This window comes from Esox lucius, chromosome 8, assembly GCF_011004845.1.
Source record: "Esox lucius isolate fEsoLuc1 chromosome 8, fEsoLuc1.pri, whole genome shotgun sequence".
Lineage (NCBI taxonomy): Eukaryota > Metazoa > Chordata > Actinopteri > Esociformes > Esocidae > Esox > Esox lucius.
This window is the reverse complement of record NC_047576.1, coordinates 7,331,526-7,350,509: the sequence shown is the minus strand read 5'-3', so window position 1 is coordinate 7,350,509 and position 18,984 is coordinate 7,331,526. Positions and strand designations below refer to the sequence as shown.

The 18,984-nt window shown below is 43.0% G+C and overlaps 1 protein-coding gene across 1 annotated transcript in view; it reads left to right on the top strand.

The window, feature by feature from the left end:
* Positions 1–10,453, top strand: part of tsc22d2 (TSC22 domain family 2) — a 33,509-nt gene extending 23,056 nt beyond the window's left edge. Inside the window, exons 2-3 of the mRNA XM_010895968.5 lie at positions 8,789–8,840; positions 9,036–10,453. Of these exons, the coding sequence (XP_010894270.2) occupies positions 8,789–8,840; positions 9,036–9,326 (343 nt within the window). The 3' untranslated portion in view covers positions 9,327–10,453. The remainder of the gene's footprint in view (positions 1–8,788; positions 8,841–9,035) is intronic.
* The last annotated feature ends 8,531 nt before the right edge of the window (positions 10,454–18,984 follow it).

The following is an 18,984-nucleotide window of genomic DNA, read 5'->3' as shown; positions in this document are numbered from 1 at the left end:
AATGGAGGTTCGGTCCATGTGGTGGTGGTGGTGATGATGATGATGACGACCTGATGAATACAGAGGCTCCTTAGCAGTCAGGCAGCAAGTTGGTCCTTGGGGGAGGGGTGGAGGGGGGGGGTAAGCACTATTCCAGCACTAGTTACAAGTTCCATTTGAGCCGTTCAGCAGATGCTTCTTTTTTTTTCCACTCGTGAACTGACTACACAAACATAAATAGTATGGTAGAGCCTTCATGGTACAATGTGATGCATGATATTCTCTCTCTGGTAATGTAAATGAGCCTGTGAAGTCCCCGCTAGTTCCCTGGAGGGCCACCAGCAGACAACCCTCCCGTGAGTATTCAGAGATCTGCATTTTTGCCCAACGTCGTTCACTTGGGTCTGACCTGCTTGCTTGGGACTCAAGCCACTCGGATCCAGAACCGCCGCTGTTCCTCTTACTTCCCCCCACAGCCTTATTTTCACACACATTCCGACCCACCTGCTCCTAGGACCCCCAATGAGTTAGGACGGCCTCATAAGCTCACAGGCCCAGCATGCAAGGGACATCTGCAAACAGCAGCTGTGTGTGTGTGTGTGTGTGTGTTAGAATCCATTGTTACCCCCCAAATGGCCCTCGTAACAAGGCTGAGTGTGTTGTGCAACAGGCCAGAGAACAGGCAGGCCAGCGTCAGGTTTCTGTTAAGGCCTGTTCTCAGGATAGAGGGGAGGGACCCAGTTCTGATTCCTCTCTGAAAAAGCTTGGGCCGGAGTTCTGAGGGCAATTAATCCTCACCCGGGGCAGTTGAGACGGAAGTCCGGTCCTTCGCACTGGGTGCCGTTTTTTTTTTTGTTTTGTTGTTTGTATAAACCATTTTCCTGTGAACAGGGTTTGTCCCGACAAGGCTTATTGGAAAGAACCTGTTCGCACATCTATTCTAGAGTCCATATTCCTCTGAACGATGTCAAGCCCCCTTTAATGTTCCAGTTTTGTTTACGTGATCTCTGTGGCATGTTCCGTGTGAGGTAACACTCTAAAACACTCCACACTGTATTCTTTCTGACACATTCTCGTGTTTTGCGTGCCATAGAGTCATGTTGCTCTGCTTTATCCAAACAGGAAATGTGGACATGTTTATTAAAAGTGTCAGAATTACGACACAACAAAAATATCAGTGCATCATGCAACAATTTTCTATGATTTTACCGAGCGTTGTGTGAGCAACTGATACTGAAACATAGATGTCGAAATATTTGTGCACAAAATCTGTGAGGAATAGGCTTACAATGTGTATTGAAAATGTCTGGGATCTTTTATTTGGGTGTGTGGGTGTGTGTGTGTCCACCCACTGTACGTCCAGGTAAATCTTACAATGCAAACAGTATGGGGACAGGGTTTCATTCGTGTTTTCCTGGGATATGAAGTCCATGTCTGGACTTGCATACTGTGTGACTGACGTAGCCTCCTGAATCACATCAATGACATTGGTTTGGTTCCCTAATTTCCATTCTGGTTGGCAGGCTGTTTGAGGATTTAAGCTTGATTGAATTTTTAAATGTGCAAAATATGATGAAGGGGAACGTATTGAATTGTTATAAAGGTAATCGATATTAAGGCTGTTTTTTTCATTTAGATTGGACCCAACACGTTTTATGTTTCTGACTCATTTTGTAATTAGCCAAGTTGCCTATCCTGCAATTAAAAAGTAATTGGGGAACCGTGTTTGTTGCGTCTGACTACTCCTAGTCCTTATGGAAAAGAGTGCACTTCTGCTTGTGCACTTCTGGTTGTGTAGTGTGCGTTTCTGGTTGTGTGTTTCTGGTTGTGTTGTGTGCGTGGCCACCTGAACAATATGCAGTATGCAGTATTGTTCATTGTCAGCCAGTTTTCCTGCTCGCCAGGCAACCTGCCACACAAACCACCTTTTTCAAAGGAACCCGTTCATCCATTTCCAACTTCCTTCAATTGTAGGCGTCATTGGCAAGATAGCAGGACTCCAATGAAGGTAGCATAAAGATTATCTGCTGCTTCATTTCCGTGAGGGAGTGTTTGTGTGTGGATTGGTTGGTATGACTCAATCAAAATAGGAACTATTATCTAGATTTCCAGAAAATTATTGACACACATTTTTCGAGGAAGAACCTTGGCTCAGGATAAGGACATTGGCGGGCTTAGAGCAAACATAAAATGTATAATACTCAACATGCTATTGTCATTCTAAAGACCAGACCAACTCAACAAATAGAGAACCCCAGGATTACCAATATTTCCCCCACCCAAAATGTTTGCCCTGATTTTCCCAAATTCTTGGGGGCACTTTGCTGACATCATCTGGTCCAGTGGTGTTACAGCAGCTGCTGAAGGACAGTGAGTCCTGCAGTGTAATGGTAGGAATAAGGTCCTTGTATGTAAAACAGCCAAGTCTCTAGACATCTCCCGCCACACCGTTTTTCCTCTCCCCACTCTGAGATCCTGTGTCTGAGGACGGCGCTGGGGGTTGTCTGAGGACGGCGCTGGGGGTTGTCTGAGGACGGCGCTGGGGGTTGTCTGAGGACGGCGCTGGGGGTTGTCTGAGGACGGCGCTGGGGGTTGTCTGAGGACGGCGCTGGGGGTTGTCTGAGGACGGCGCTGGGGGTTGTCTGAGGACGGCGCTGGGGGTTGTCTGAGGACGGCGCTGGGGGTTGTCTGTGGACGGCGCTGGGGGTTGTCTGTGGACGGCGCTGGGGGTTGTCTGTGGACGGCGCTGGGGGTTGTCTGTGGACGGCGCTGGGGGTTGTCTGTGGACGGCGCTGGGGGTTGTCTGTGGACGGCGCTGGGGATTGTCTGTGGACGGCGCTGGGGGTTGTCTGTGGACGGGGGTGGTGGTGCCATTGAAGAGTGTGATTTGTACAGCTGCCTCTCCACAGTATTGTTTTGCGGGGTGAAGTGTGCCGGGGCATCTGTCCCTCATTAAAGAGTGAATTTGATTTTCATTCTCCGACGGCATGCGATCCTACCCGAGGGAGAAGGGGTGCTCTCTGCCCTTGCACGTGTTCTGTGCTTTCCTTTGTCACTGCGGGCCGGTCAGCTTCCCTGACGTAAATGGGGGAGTCCCCCCCCCCCACTTTCTGCTGTTGTCCCATTGGGGGTTTTGGTGGTGCGGTGGGGGGGGTGGTTGGGGTTGGCACGCGTGAGTTGATTGTTTTTTGTTTGTTTTTGGTGGTCTGGGGGCGACCGGAATTTGGTGTTGTTACACACATGCGCTCACACGCAGACACAGACACACGTCATGTGCACTGTTGCGGTCAACCCAGGCCCTTGTTGCGGTCAACACACAGCAAGCCGTCTCTCTTTTTAATATAAATATCCCCTCCCACAATTAACAGTGCTTGTTTTCCTTGGACGCTGTTTGGCAACAGTGTCTTGCTTCACTTTAACTCCTCCCTGGCCTTCTCCCATTTGGGGGGCGAGAGACGCGGAACGTGGCTGACTGCTGTCGCTGTGTTTTTTGCTGTGGTTAAGTGCGCGCCGTCCTCAGTCGGAGGATCAGTACGCAACCTCATTTGTCCTGGGTGTGTTTGGTACTCGCCCAGTTCTCCGGTGGCACAGTCTGCTGCTCTCCTCTTTTTCTTTCTCAACCAGTCAGATTAAAATCAAGCCTGGACCCTGAATGTCTGTAGCTTACGTCATCACAGAGTGGTTACCTGATTCAGTACCCCCCCCCACCCAGCCTCCCCCGGCCTGTTTAACTGGTGTAGCTGTACAACCCTATCCCGTGCAAGGAAGAGGCATGCCAGAAATGTTGCGAGTAGGTTGTAAGTATGTCATCAAATTAGAACCTATTGGCAGTAAGGGCAGCAGGTAGTAACCCAAAGGTTACAGGATCCAATCCCGGAGGGTGACCAGATGACGAACATGTTGTTCTGCCCTTGAGTGCAAAGCAAGGCATTTAGCCCAAATTCTCCTGGGTCGTCGTAAATACCGGGTGAGGCCTGGGCCGTGACCGCATTTGCAGAGAGCAAATACAATGAGCGTCCCCAGTAACTCTGCAATGGTCTGGACCCAAACTACCTGGCGGTTCTGATAAAGGCCCATTGACACCATCGATCAACACCAATCTCACACACACAACAATGGAGAGAAACACACTGTATAATGATAGTTCAAAGACAACATTGAATTCACGTTAGTCTGATTGGCGACAGCACTATCAATCAGTGGTCAGTTGTAAGTGAGGAGACTGATTAAACAGAGCTTTCCCTAAATCAAACAACTCACTTAATGCTGGTCCATTGTTTTTTGATTTGTATTACAAAGGGAGTATTTTGCATATCTTTCAAAATGTCTGGATTAGCCAAACAACTCTTAATAATGTGCTCATAATCCTAGAAACTCAAAGTAAATGGAGAAAACGTGCCAATGATACATAAATAAAATAATTCAAATTACACCAGGGTCTGTTTTGTCTGTTATCTGATAGGATTACCCCAGTCAAATAGGATTATCTCTTAGAATTGGGTTTTTAAAAACTAAATTGGGATTCTGATCCTCCAGATCAGGATGTGGTAATCCGTTGTGACTCTTTTAATTAGGGGTTGTAGGCCCTGAGTTTTATTTATTTTGTATATATTTTTTTTAAACTAAATAAATCAGTATTATCTTAACCCAAAAGGAGGAAAGTTGTGGATTGCATAGCAGTAATATTTAATTCAATTCATGTCGGAATATTAAATGCTAAATAATTGTAATGTTCTAAAGTTCATTGTATGAATCAAATTTATTTTCAATCACTCAAATGTATTTATAAAGCCCTTTCTGCATCAGGAGTTGTCACAAAGTTATTTTACAAAACACCCAGCATTAAACCCCAAGGAGCAAATAGTAGTGTTGAATTTCAGAGGCAGGGACAGCAACGAGTCTTTCAAGCCTGGCACTCTCCAGGTGGTGGCCAAGACCTCATGTCCTCCTAAGTTTAAAACAGGGCAGGGAAAATTTAGAAAATGCATTCCTTAGATCTACAAAGATTTATAGTGGAGAAGGAGAACTGACCATACCCCCCCAACACAATAATATAGCAGCGTGTGTGAGACATTTGGCCTAATACACAGCATACTAAAGGGACAGCAATATTTTACTTTCAACAATAAGTTGTTAACATCCTAGAGTTTTGTGCTCCTTAAACATATTTTTATTGCAATTAATGGAACAAATGAATCCACTGTGATACTGTTATCGTTTAACTCTAGCTGTACCTGCGGATTATTTCAACGGAATCAAATGCACTGATATTTTAGGAGTTTCAGGAAAATATGCAGAAAATGAGATTTTCCCTCTAGGTGTCCCGCCTCCCCGTACCAGCCCCGATTAGATGTGTGGTTAAGTTCAACACTGGTTCGTTTTAAGGAAGTAGACTACCCTGTCGAATTTAGGATTCGGCTATGTAATGTGGTGTGGAATTACTAATGTAATTGCTGGAAATGTACACGCGTATTAATCTACTCGTCACATTAGAAATAACTTTGTTAGGCTGAAGTTGTTGCTTTTTGAGGGAGAGAACACGGCATCCCCAAACTTGAAACTCGCGCGCCGCCTATGGGATGAGCTTACTGATTGACAGTTGTGACGTGCCCCGGTGCACGTACGGCTGTAGCCATGCAGAGTTGCAGCCAGTCACGTAACAGCGTACGCGCTGATTCAGTGCGCATCGGTGATTGAAAAGGATCTATTAAAATATCACTTTTTTTCCCCCCAAGAATGAATGCCGTTCTATAATTGCTACACTTGCAGGATGTACCCTAGAACTAGGTGAATGAATACCATGTAACATGATATCGTTAAATGTGCTATTCTGTTATTTTGTTTGCTTCGTAATGTTTCTTAAGATCTGCTACAGTGAAATTGTCAGCTGATGGGTCTATTTGTAATTGAATGCAAATTATCTCCGTCTCAGCGTATTTACAGATAGAAGGCTATATATGTAACTTTACTTTAGACTAATTGAAAATGGTTTCTATAAAATAGCTTACTGGTATATCTTTTTTGTTTTGGATAGAACGTTAGAACTTTTACCAATGAGTTTATAAACGCTGCCAAACAGTAATTTCTGCTTTAAAATAATCAAACATGAGGAGAGATTTGAGTAGTCTGACAGAAGCAGGGTGATGAATGAGAATATTAAGAGGTCCAAATATGACTGATGTTAGGCTGTCGCCCAAGTAGACTATAGGGCCTAGGAGCGAACGAGAATGTAGAGCTCACCAAACTCCTCCCCTCACATCTCCTCAAGCAAGTCCATGTGACGTCTGCTCTGAGGCTTTTAAAGACTGTTGAAACAGTTCCATCAAAACACTGTTAGCCACCTACGAGTTTCAAGAGATACCGTGGACGTTCCATTGGCATTCCTGAGAGATTTGTTTTGGAATATTTAGTTTATTATGCGATGCAAAATGAGTTACAGCCTTCCCGGCTCCCCGGTGTCCTCACCCACTTACTCGGGACGGTTGGTTTCCTACCGAGCAAGATGCAGGTAATTTCACATAGTATTTCACAATTTGAATACCTTTGCGTTAACACCAAATGACTGTGTTAAAGTTTTTGCTCTACGAGGCATTATCAGTGCTGCAGTGTTTTTTCTCCGCTTTTAAGTGGGATCAACTCGCCCTTTATCCGCGATCAGCCAGAAGAGCCCACAGTTGTGTGTCATGGAGAATAGTTACTGTGTTGACCTGCTGGCCGTGTTGTGTGGTAGCCTTCGGTAGGCCTGTTTTAACAACCTGGGTCGACTTTGAGTCGTGTGTATGTGGCGACCCCCACACCAATCCAATGTGGCATTCAAATGGGCAGTTTACACGTGCACAAGTTGTCTTGCTGTTTACATTGAATGAACCGGGACTGGCATCAGTGGAAGACCTGGTCGAATGGTGGTAGTTTTAACTCCTTTTGCGAAATGTTCTTTTAACTGCGCCCCAGTATGTTTTTCTGCATCGGCTGAGATTCCACATGGTTCACAGACAAGCTGTCTAGAACACGCACCTTTGTCACTTATAGACTCCTTTTCATGCGGACGATGCCAAGTCCTAATATTAAATGGACATTTGATAAACTATGCCAGAGCACCTTCTAGCGGCGTGTTTTGTTGTGATGTGAGCCCCTTTGTTCAATCGGTGCCTTGCAGGGCGGTGTACTCCGCTCGGAGAGGCAGCCACCGCACGTTGGTCTATTGAAAGGGCTGTATCCTGACAATCTTTTCTGTATTTAATCGACCCGGGATATTATCGAATGTGTTTACGAGACGTTGCTTCAGAACGATGTGAGTATTATGAATTTTCTGTAAGGGTAAAACCTTAAACCGAGCGAGCGAGTGAGGTGATGGCTACAACTATGAGACGAATGCAGTGTATTAGGTTGTATGTTCAAACAAATAGGTTTGAGAACAGTATGCTATGCCGGGATGCAACATGCCAAGACAATTACATATGAAAATATTCGGAAGGTGATGCTAGCATAACAATTCCCCCACCGGTTTTCCACCACACTCACGGCTGTTGTTGGGATCAATGCGCGCCTTTTACGCATGTGCATCTATAAAGAAATGCGCCGTTTTAAGATTTCAGACCATTGTACATGTTCCTTTAATTTGAAGAGTAAAACATACTAGGTTTCAAAAATCGGTTGTTGGTCCGTTATGTTTTTGTATGACTTGCTATTCTGTCACTAAAAGAGTGGCCACCAGCTATCTAGATACAAACGGTATTATTCAGTTATAACTGTTGTTTGCGAATTCGCTTATTCCATTATCTTTGCCTTTTGTATGCACCGTGTCATATCACAATAATGTAATCTGTAAGGGTGTGTCCACGAGGCCTACTTGGGATGGTTTGTGAAGCTCGCGCGTTGCCGCCGCACTCACCCGAGCCCATTGAAAGTGCTCGGTATCACGAAACGACGTTCCCTAACAATGAAGCGCGCTGTGGGGTGGACGGCATTTCCCATTAACCACATTCCCCACTGAATTATGTTCTTTAAGCCTAAGCCCCGAAGGTCTTTGCTGCTTAAAACTCATTGACATGCTCGGCTAGGCTAAATATTCCAGATGCATAGGCTATAGCATGCTAATGCTGGAAAAGCAAACAATGTGGCATAACATCCTTCAGTGATACTGCATTGCTGAAAGGGCGACTAAGGAACAGCTGTACTTTCACTTGTAACATCCATGTGATTAGTTATTGTTTAGTTTTTTCTTAGGATGTCCAAGCAGCAGCTAATTGGGGAAAAGCATTTGCTCCGCTTTCCTCAAGTCGAGGGGATATGACATCATGTTCGACATGATTAGGCTTGACATTTGGCGGTAATGGAAAACAGAAACACGCGCATTGGAATGAGTTATAGATTATTGACGATTATCCTAGGCTGGATTGGGGCATGAAAAAATATCAAACCCTGCACCCCTTTTCTATTTGGGAAAAGAGACAACGGGTTCATTTTTGGTGGGTCATGGACGTTTATAAGGTATATAAGAACACCCCCAAAAGATTGTGGCAAAAGTGTGGTGAATCCACTGCCTGGCTCACTTCTTTTGGTATTATGTGTATGTCATTTTTACAGGCTTGTTTATTTTTTGGGGGACAGAACTAATCTTATTGATTAAATTATATATATTTTTGGCTTGAAATGGGATGTATAGGTGGTGCATTGATCAGTAACACATTTTAAATGCTGCAATTTTGTTCTGTTTTTGGCCAAAGTGGGCCTTTAAATACAATTTGATGCCCTTCCTTTTCCTCATTCCTTTGGTCTTAATGAGATTTCTCTCTTTCCCCCTTTACAGTTCTTCCGGAGCCAGTGTCGTAGCCATCGATAATAAGATAGAGCAAGCAATGGTGAGTTTTGTCTCTTTTTAGTTTTGCACACTCTGCCCTTCAGCTAAAACTAAAAAGTTCAAGTGTGTGAATGTTACCAGAGGACCGTGTGAGGTGGTGGAATCTCTGACGTAACCCCTCACATCCCTGTAGTGTTTGTGAGCGCAGTGTTACGTGGTGCTGAGCTCTAACTCCCCCCCCCCCCCCCCCCCCCAGGACCTGGTGAAGAGCCACCTGATGTACGCGGTGCGCGAGGAGGTGGAGGTGCTGAAGGAGCAGATCAAGGAGCTGTACGAGAGGAACTCTCAGCTGGAGCGGGAGAACGCCGTGCTTAAGTCCCTGGCCAACACGGAGCAACTCACGCAGCTGTCGTCCAGCCAGATCAGCCCGTCCGGCAGCATGTCCCCGCCTCGGCATCTCCCCGCCGCCAACAACGCCAACACCCCCATGGAGGGCGCGCCTCAGGCCCTCGGCCTGCCCCAACAGCCAAACGTCACATCTGCGTGACCGCGCACCCCCCCTCCCCACGACTCGCCTCAGAGATGCGTGAGGAAGAGACCCTAGCAACCAACCGACCCTGCTGCTGCCGCATAGTAACCTAAAAGGAAGAGCTCAGAACTGCCTTTTGATATTTTTTTTTGTTTGTTTTTTTTAAGAAGCAAAAAAAAAACAAGCAAAATCAGCCTTTGTTTTGCCTCCGTCGTCTGGCGTTGAGCCATGCTTTAGCGTGCATGCCGCCACGGTCCGGCCTCCCACCCCCACCCCCCCCCCTCCCCGGTATTAGACAACCATCATCCGGTGAAATTTTCATTTTGGCTGGGCGTCCCGCATCAAGTCGACGGGAAGCTGACCCAGGGGTGAGAGCGGCATGGGCTGTGCCCCCACACGCAGGGGAAAGAGGCAACGGGACCACGCGCTGGCAGGGGAACTGGAGGTGGTCAAAGAGGCTGAAGAACCGGGGGGTGGGTGGGGGTGTTCTTATATCATGGAACGGCCTTCAGCTGTTCTCCAATCCTGCCCCCACCCCCCATAATGCAAGCCTATTTCCGTCAAGTGGAGAATGACTGGAAAGAGAATTAGAGACTGCGATGGAGGAGTGGTTTCAACCAACCATTGGAGGAATTGAGGAAAGACTAGTTTTCCCAGAGCTACCACATGTTGACAAAAATTAAATAAAAAAACCTGCATTAGTTAATTTTTACTTTTTGCATTTATTTATTTCAGGGCTGCTATTTTCATAATGTAAATGAACAATGTCACAGAAATACTTCTATTATTAAAAAAAAAAGTTATACTTTGGTTAATGATATGTTAGATTATTGATTAGGTGTTAAATTGGTAGTCTAATTCAAAATGTAGTTCTTTGTAGGCAAATAAAATGCGATTTCCCACGGCATAACACTGCTAACACTAACAGGCTGTTAACTTTAATTAGATGAAATCTAGGTTGAATGTACATTTTCTAGAGAGTGTAAAGTATTAACGCCTAGAAGGTTCATACAAGTGAACACCAGTTCTTGAGATGTGAAATCTTCAATGAGTCTTTGGCGGTTATAGTTTGATGAAGAACGCTGTTAATTTCCTTTGCTATAGTTTTTTGTTGGTTAAAAATGAAATGAAAATGATTTTACATCCCCAACTTCTTTACAAATTCAAATGTGCATTATTTCCTTTCTGGGCTGGTGGTTTAAAAAAAAAAAAAAAGCTGTGAAAATTGTTCAACCTACTTTGTAACCAAAGACGCAAAGCTGTGTAATTATTTCCCTTTTTAAATGCACACTTCTATGTATTTTCTTTCTTTTTTTTTTTCTTCTCCACATCTAAAATTATTTTTGTTGCTGTTTAGCATGTTCTGCATGATCTATAATCAAACCACTTTCTTACCTCATGTTTTATCCAGCACTCTTTTTGCAACATAAAGTCGGATTAAAGTTAGTCAGTCTGTGAATGATGGGCGAAAGTCAGAGCAAAATGTGGAAATAGAGAAAGACATCAAGAGAAGATGGAGACCACCTCTGGAGTAAGAGGAAGAAAGTCAAAAGGTTCTGGCACTAGCCCACTTGCAGAAAATGAAGTTTGAGCCATCTTTCTGTTGACGTAAACTGTTTTGAATTTATATGCACACAAGTTTTGTTACGTTGCAAATTTAAATGTATTTAAATGAATTCTAACGTTTTGATTCTGATTGTAGTGTACCAACACATACTTCAATAATAAATAAAAAAAACCTGCTAGATAAGTACACACTTAACGGAAACTATTGTACGCATTTCACAACTCCAGCTTGAACCCGGTAAATTCTTGTATGATCATATTATGGTATGTCCTATCAGTGTTACCTGTCATTTGTGCCTCCTGTACCGTCACCTGGACGACCTGGTTCATTCTTTGTGGCTTAGAACCAAACCAAAACTTGTCTATACTTGTACACTCATCTTTATTGGGATGAATTTAGATTTCACCTTCGTAGCTGGGTTTCCTTTTTTTTTTTTTTTTTTTTGAAGGAGATGTCGTGCACACGCCAGGTGTACTGTATGAACGTGATGATCACTGAGCCTTGGAGAAAAGATCCTAACGATGCCCTTGTAATGTGCTGTTCGGATGATTTTAGTTTTCAGTAAAAAAAATAAAAATAAATTACTGTTTTATTAAGAATGTCAATGTATTTCCTGGTGCGTTTCTTTTTGTGTCATCTCAGAATAATGACCAGTGAATGACTGAATGACCTTCTGGTTACTGATGACTGACCTACTGAGTGGTCGAGCAAGTACAGAACATACTCTGTCGAGGCTATGAAAACGTCAGACTTCATCTCCGCTTGCTGTACTTGTTTCTAAGATAAACAAAGGTACCTGATCCAGTACTACTATTGAACTGACAGTTTGCTATTGTATTATTTGCTTCACAATTCCTTCTCTGCAACATTCATTTGCCCGGAAGAACTTTCCGAGAGTTTCAAAGCAAAGGATACTCCCCAGAACCATTTTCTCTTCAGAGTGCATATTACAATGTCATAATTCTATTTGTATGAAGACAGATTATAAGCACTGCGGGGAAAATGGTTCACATGTCATGTATATAGCTCCCATACACTTCCCATAAACAGCTGAATCATACAGAAATGTAGTGAGCCAGTCTACGCTGGTCAGGATGGTACAGTAGTGGTGCTTTCCATAATAACTGGGAGAAACGGCTTACATCCTGATGTCATGGGATCTTCTGGTTGGAAAGCTCTGGGTCTGTACCAGAATTAACGACTTATTTCTCAGTTGGATGAATCTAAAATAATTTTAAAAATCCAGTACATTTGTTCTTTCTGACTTTCCCTGTGCTTGAAAGCACTGCAGTTGGACATTTAATTAAGACATTAAAATGACCAGATGTTATTTAGGTGTGCCCATTAGCCTGCATACGGTTAACAGGAAAAGGTCTAAACAAATCTGACTCACCTACTAACATCAGTCGTCTCTACCTGTCTGACTCACCTGCTCAGGAACCAGCTGCATTTGTCAGAAAATGACATTTTGTGACGTCCGTAAACATTTTTTATGTGCTACACGCATCAGTCTCATAACACCACAAACCTTGTTTGCCTCAATCTTCCATGCAAACGACCAAGTGACTATTAATAAGAATTAGTTCTTAATTTACTTGGTCTGATAAAATAACGGTAAAATATAAAATCACTTAAAGCCGAATATAAAAGTGTCTCAGAATATAAACTGTGTTTCCCACGCTACAGTAAATGGAACAGAGAAATTTCAAAAAATTGCAACTTAGGAGCTTAAGTATTATTTGGCTGGCGTTTGCTGAGACACGACATGATAATAATGTGTAGTTATAACTATCTCAAAAGATGCCACTGTAGTAATAATAATAATACTTCCAATGAAGATACTAAAGTCAAATATGTAGGTAGCCACTTTAATAGCCTGGGGCAGTGGTTACCTCTTTAAATACCTGGTAAATAGTGGACTAAACCAGTGTGATCCTGAATTGACTAAACACACATGGCCTGGGAAAACACAGGCTGTGAAATGTACAGCATGCTCGTATTATCTACATTACATTGGAGTACATACTTGCCTGGTAAATTTCCACCACACTTTTGAGTAGGTTTCTCTTACTCCTCCCACCGACCTGGTTTCTATACATCAGGTGCACATGCCAAGACAAGTCTCTGACTCACCTTGTTCTTCTAAACCTTGACATTATGTGTGTTTTACATCACTGTGTCACTGGGAAATGTTGCATGAGCCAAAGCCTAAGACGCAGATGGAGGTCCTGACTGGCAGTCAGTTTAAGCCACTGGGTAAACAATGTATAACACCAATCAGAGAAGCTAACGGGTGTGAATGGTTTCTTAACACTGTCTGAATGTTTCCCAATCCTGGTGACGGGGACCCCAAGGGGGGCACGTTTTTGTCTTTGCCCTAGCACTCACACGCCCGGTTCAAATGTTGCCCTACCACTTGCATACTTGATTGATATAATCAACCTATCATCAAGTTTTTAATGAGGGCCAAAAAAAATATTGCACCCCTTGGGTTCCCCAGGACCAGGGAAACACTGTTCTGAATGTAAAGGAAATATGTCTAATCCTGAGGTATCCAAACCTGTCCTCAGGAATCCTTAGCCATTCCATGTATCTGATCTATTTCAGGGCTAGGACACCTGACTAAACTTGTCAGCTAATCATCAGGCCCTTAATCAGTAAATCTGGTGTGCTTCTTTAGGGTTACAACATAATTGCGAAACATCCAGGGATTCAAAACCTCTGGTCTAAATACTGAAACACGGTAAAATCCCTGCAGACGTGCTCCTCACTGCTCTCACACGTTAATCTAAACTCTGACCTTATTACTAATCAAACGGATCGATTGCCACCGACTTTCTTCATGAAAGAAGATTTAGTATATAACCACTGAGATAGGGCTTAATGCTGAAAGGGAAATTGGGCAAATAAATACTGCAATGCAAAAAAAATAATATATAGATACAAAGAAATCCAGAGCCATGTCTAAGAGCGAAGCCCCTTTTATCACAAAAGGAACTGTTTTGAAACATCCGACGTTGTTCCAGTCCCGGGAAAACAGGAGTGTGGACAACTACAGACTTGTTGCACAGTACCCTTGGCCGACACAAGCTGTCAACAGGTTCCTCCTCCCCATCCTCCAACAACCCAAAGACGTGCACAGCTACTGTGTCTGCGGACTTCAGGTCTGTGTTCGAAACCATAGTCCCAGGACTTTCGCAAGACTGACTCCCCAGCTGAACGTGTCCAGCTCCACCTGTCAGTGGATCACAAACTTCCTGACCAACAGGAGGCAACACAGAAAGGTGGGTACAGACGTTGCTGTTTGCATTGGCACTGGAGCCCCTCACGATGTCACCCTGTGATGTCACCAGTGCTTGATTTGGGCCAGAACAACGTTCTGGTACTTGTAATTTTAGGCAAACAGCGTTCCCGGTTCCAGTGCTAAGACCGACCACTCCGGTAGGTCTCAGCACTGACGTTACTCTAGCCGACACCACTCCGGTAAGTCTCAGCACTGACGTTACTCTAACCAACACCACTCCGGTAAGTCTCAGCAATGACGTTACTCTAACCAACAGCACTCCGGTTGGTCTCAGCACTGACGTTACTCTAGCCGACACCACTCCGGTAAGTCTCAGCAATGAAGTTACTCTAACCAACACCACTGCGGTTGGTCTCAGCACTGACGTTACTCTAGCCGAAACCACTCCGGTTGGTCTCAGCACTGACGTTACTCTAGCCGACACCACTCCGGTAAGTCTCAGCAATGAAGTTACTCTAACCAACACCACTGCGGTTGGTCTCAGCACTGACGTTACTCAAGCCGAAACCACTCCGGTCAGTCTCAGCACTGACATCGATAAATTGTACAATGGAGTGGTGGCCTGGTTGGTGGCCTGGTGCGGCAAAACAACACAAACAAAACAATATGGAGGTGGTGGTGAGCTTTAATTTCTTTGTTATAGTGTTTATTGCATTTGAAAAGACAGGAAACCTGTGTTGCAATAAAAGTTATGTTTTTGGCATCAATGGTCGTTGGTGTCATTTTTGATTATGGGATTGAAATTATGGAAAATATTTTCAGCCGATTGTGATGGGGAGTGTGCAAGGGTTGCATGTCAAAATGGTGTAATACACGGAAACAGATTACCTTCAGCACTTTAAATTGGCATTTTGAAATGTGTCTTTCATTGTTTGCTCTTGGATTAACTGTCTGTTACAGTGACTACACAGAGAGATTATTATGTTGTGTTTTGATGACTTAATCAATGGACTCATTGTATTTCACAAACAACTTAGTGGTTGGATCAAAGGTCTTGTAGTGAAAGATGTTTAAAAAAGTGATATGAAAGCACAAGAATTTGTTTTGAATGTAAGACTTGCTGTGTTGCAAGTGTGATCAGTTTGGAGTTTAGTACTAAGACTTAAAAGATAACCACACACATTTGGAAAAAGTACTAAAGCTAAATAAAGTACTAAATAAAGTAGTCTATACTTAATTTACAGACATATTTTATTTAATGCCTCAAACTATTTGTCAATAATGAATAGTTAAGTTAATTATTATTTGTATAAGGGATAGAAAATCTGTGTCCACTTTCAACAAATCTTTTTATCTAGACATACAGTCATAGTGAGTGATAAAATCAGGTAGAACACAGTATTAAAAAACAATATTACAGGACAAACGGTGTGTGGAACAGGAAAGAAGTCTGATGCAGTTATCGTGGTTGGCTTTAGTCACTTGTTACAATTTCCAAAAATGTCAATACTGTTGTCGGGTTGAGTGTTGCATAAGAAGGACGTCATCTTTGGGAGGACAGAGTATATTTCCTGCTTTACAGTATGTGACCATTTACACGGTCACGGGAGAGTCAGTGGATCTTGTGTAAATAATTGATCATCAACAACAGTCATTAATCCTGCAGATGTTTGCCACGCCTCCAGACGTGGGACCTCGATCATGTATGACCTGATGTCTCACTGGGAACACGTACCCAGGATATAGATCAGGACTGCTTTTATTTTATTTATTTATTTTTACATAAAATTAAAAAATCCCCCGAAGATGAAGATAAAAATGAATGTGCTTGCTAAATGACGCTATGCATGGATGTAACTTGGAGGAATTGCATGTCCCCTAAGTGGGACACTTTCAGTCTGGCTGACACCACCTCACTACGTCCTGACTCTGTGGTTACGTGGACCAGCCCAGTTTGGACACGTCTGCTACTAAAGAAATTACACAGTGGGTTTTCTTCTCTGTCCTGTGACCAAAACGACCAGCAACAAAAGATGCATTTGTCAAATCGTCTCTTTTTCTCCAATGGCGCATAAACATAACACAGTGTATGTGTGTGTTTCTGTGTTTCAGTGCAAAAATGCAATTCTCATATTTGGGAGTCTGGGCAACGTTCACAGACAGGAGGCTGCAGGTTACAGCAGGGGGAAAGCTGTTAAAGTGCTGCTCTATGGTAGGAGACATGGGCTAAGTGTGTAGGAGGTGTTAACTGTATCACTGGGGTCTCCTCAAATAAGGAGTCCTTAAAGGGGGACTGTGAAGAACACTGCCCCTAGCATTTACCAGACTGAGTATCAAACAATAACATGACATGTCTGCTCCTCCCCTTCCCTTACTGAACGGGACCGGAACAGTATGAGCTAGTCCTCTTAGAAAATGAATGGGTTTAGGGCGGGGTGATAGTACTGTGAGTTTCTAGACCTAGTACGAGGAGACTACAAGTTATAGACGAACAGGCAGGAACGTTTCCATGGGGAATATCTCAGACGCTTTTTTAGAAAAACATATTTGAAACGTTTACTAAGAACACAGTAGCAGAGAACAAACAAAATAGCCTGGAGATCATAATTACCACCACACAATGGTTTACTACAATTAGATGAATATTAATCCATCTGCGTTATAGTACAGTATATACAAGCACCTTCCCTCCCTCATTTCAACGGACCTTTGAAGGAAAACATGCATCATGCTCCCTCATAACATAACCAAGACATGGGGTTGGAACCCTGCTATTTCACTTCATTGTAGTTTGCTCAGCAGTGCCTTTTAGAAGGCATACTGTTTCGCACACACAATGTGTAATAGATTTTTCACTATTTTCATATATGGAGATGCAGCTACGAACAACTACCTCAAATACACTGACCAATATCCCGCTTCAAACACAGAAAATCCCTCCACCCATGATTCCGTCAAGCCTTTTTCCCCGATAAAATTCCTGTCAAATAAAATAAAACTGTGCTCCGAGTTAACACAGCAGCCACTCAGCCCTACAAGTCAGTTCGGCTGGAAACACACCTTGACTTGTGAAATGCGCATATAGGCATTTAAGCGACCACTAGAATTTGCACATAAACATGTTCGGTAAGTGTATGGAAACATAGTACCTTCAGTGAATCAAATTCGAACTAGCTACGTGATCAATTAAGCAGTAACACTGCTTGGAAAAGCTGCTATTTTATTCACGTTTGCGGACAGAAAACCTGCGACTGATAGGATTAGGCTATATGGTAACCTTATGGGGTACCTGGGCTGGCTCCCCTGTTCCAAGATTATCAGGAACAGTCGAAGGCTGGAGGCGCTGTGGAGGCATTAGCCTAGCTACGCGTATACAGGAGTGGGTGGAGTGCAGTGTTGCCAAGTCCACTTATACACGACTTTGATCAGCGTCTTGTGAGCAACATTAAAGAAACACTTCCGGGTCACGAAAATCTGGAATATTTCAAAGTAAATGAGACCACCGTATTACTTCAAAATTGATATAAATTGAATTTATTCATTGTTTAAGAACATACACCTCTCAAAATATTGACAACAATTCATATTTGATATATATTTAAGAGTAATATCAATAAAATGTGGGTATTAAAACATGTTCCAAGGTCAAAATTCAGACAGTACGAATGACTGAATATGGAATACATATTGCCTCATAGATCATGAACTATTGAATGTTCCACAGAGAAAGCAACGTAGGAAATGCTCAGGAGAGTGTGTAGAGTAAGTCAAACTTGTCTAATCATGGGGAATGGGGTACTACATCTTGCAGCACAATACTTTCCACACCCTCTTTAGCGCCCAATGCCAAACACTATAATAGACTGTACATGTACATATTGCCCTGTACAGAAAAAAATACTCTATATGCCACAGTGAATGTACTGTAGGAAATGTTCAGGAGACTGTATGTCGTGAATATATGCTAAAGAATCAAGGGGCAATATGTATTTGCAATGGTTGCTGACATTTTACTCTGCCCACTCAGCACAACGAGCCCATATATAACTAATGATCACCAGCAAATTATCAAGAATTATATCATCAAGGATCCATCAACTCATTTTTAAAATATGCATTTTTTACAACAATAGTTTACTCCATCTCCATTTCTCTATGTGCTCCAGTGCTATTTAAACAGCATATTTCTTTTTTCTTTTTATATGTAGATATTCCTTTTATTATCTATATCTTTACAATATACACTAAGGAAAGGGGCAAATTAGATTCATTTAATATTATTAATATCGTGTTTTACCGTGGACCTTCATGTTGAAGGCAAAATCAGAAAACCGGAAGTCTTGTTGTTGCTACGAACTCTCTAATGTTGCCAGCATGACACTACAGTCGCTTGAAATAATCACCGGTCGCGGTTTTTTGGGCTTATTAGGAAAATCTGATTTTTTTTTTACATTTATGGTCGCTACTTTCCCTAAATGTATTGATTGACATTGTTTGCTCACAGCCTCACAATAATATCAGTGCTGTAGTGTAATTCACTCTACAACAAATCCCCAGCATAGACCTATTCCGCCCACTCCTCCTCCTATTGGCGAAAAATCAAGTAAGAATTCCAAGCGATCTTTCAAGTTTCAACGTTTATTTGTACAACACAGCGTAATCCTGAACTATTACCTGTTTGTGACATTGCACCCAACAACATTGGGCTTGTCTTTGAAGCTGCGGTTAATTGTTTGTCTCGCGAGATTTGGCAACACAGTAGGTGTGTATGAGGAGTTAACTGGAGCTGGTGGCCTCCGCTGCAGCCACGGTGGTTTGATGCTGATGCAGCTTATCGTTGCTCTTCTTTGTATGGGTACTTTGAC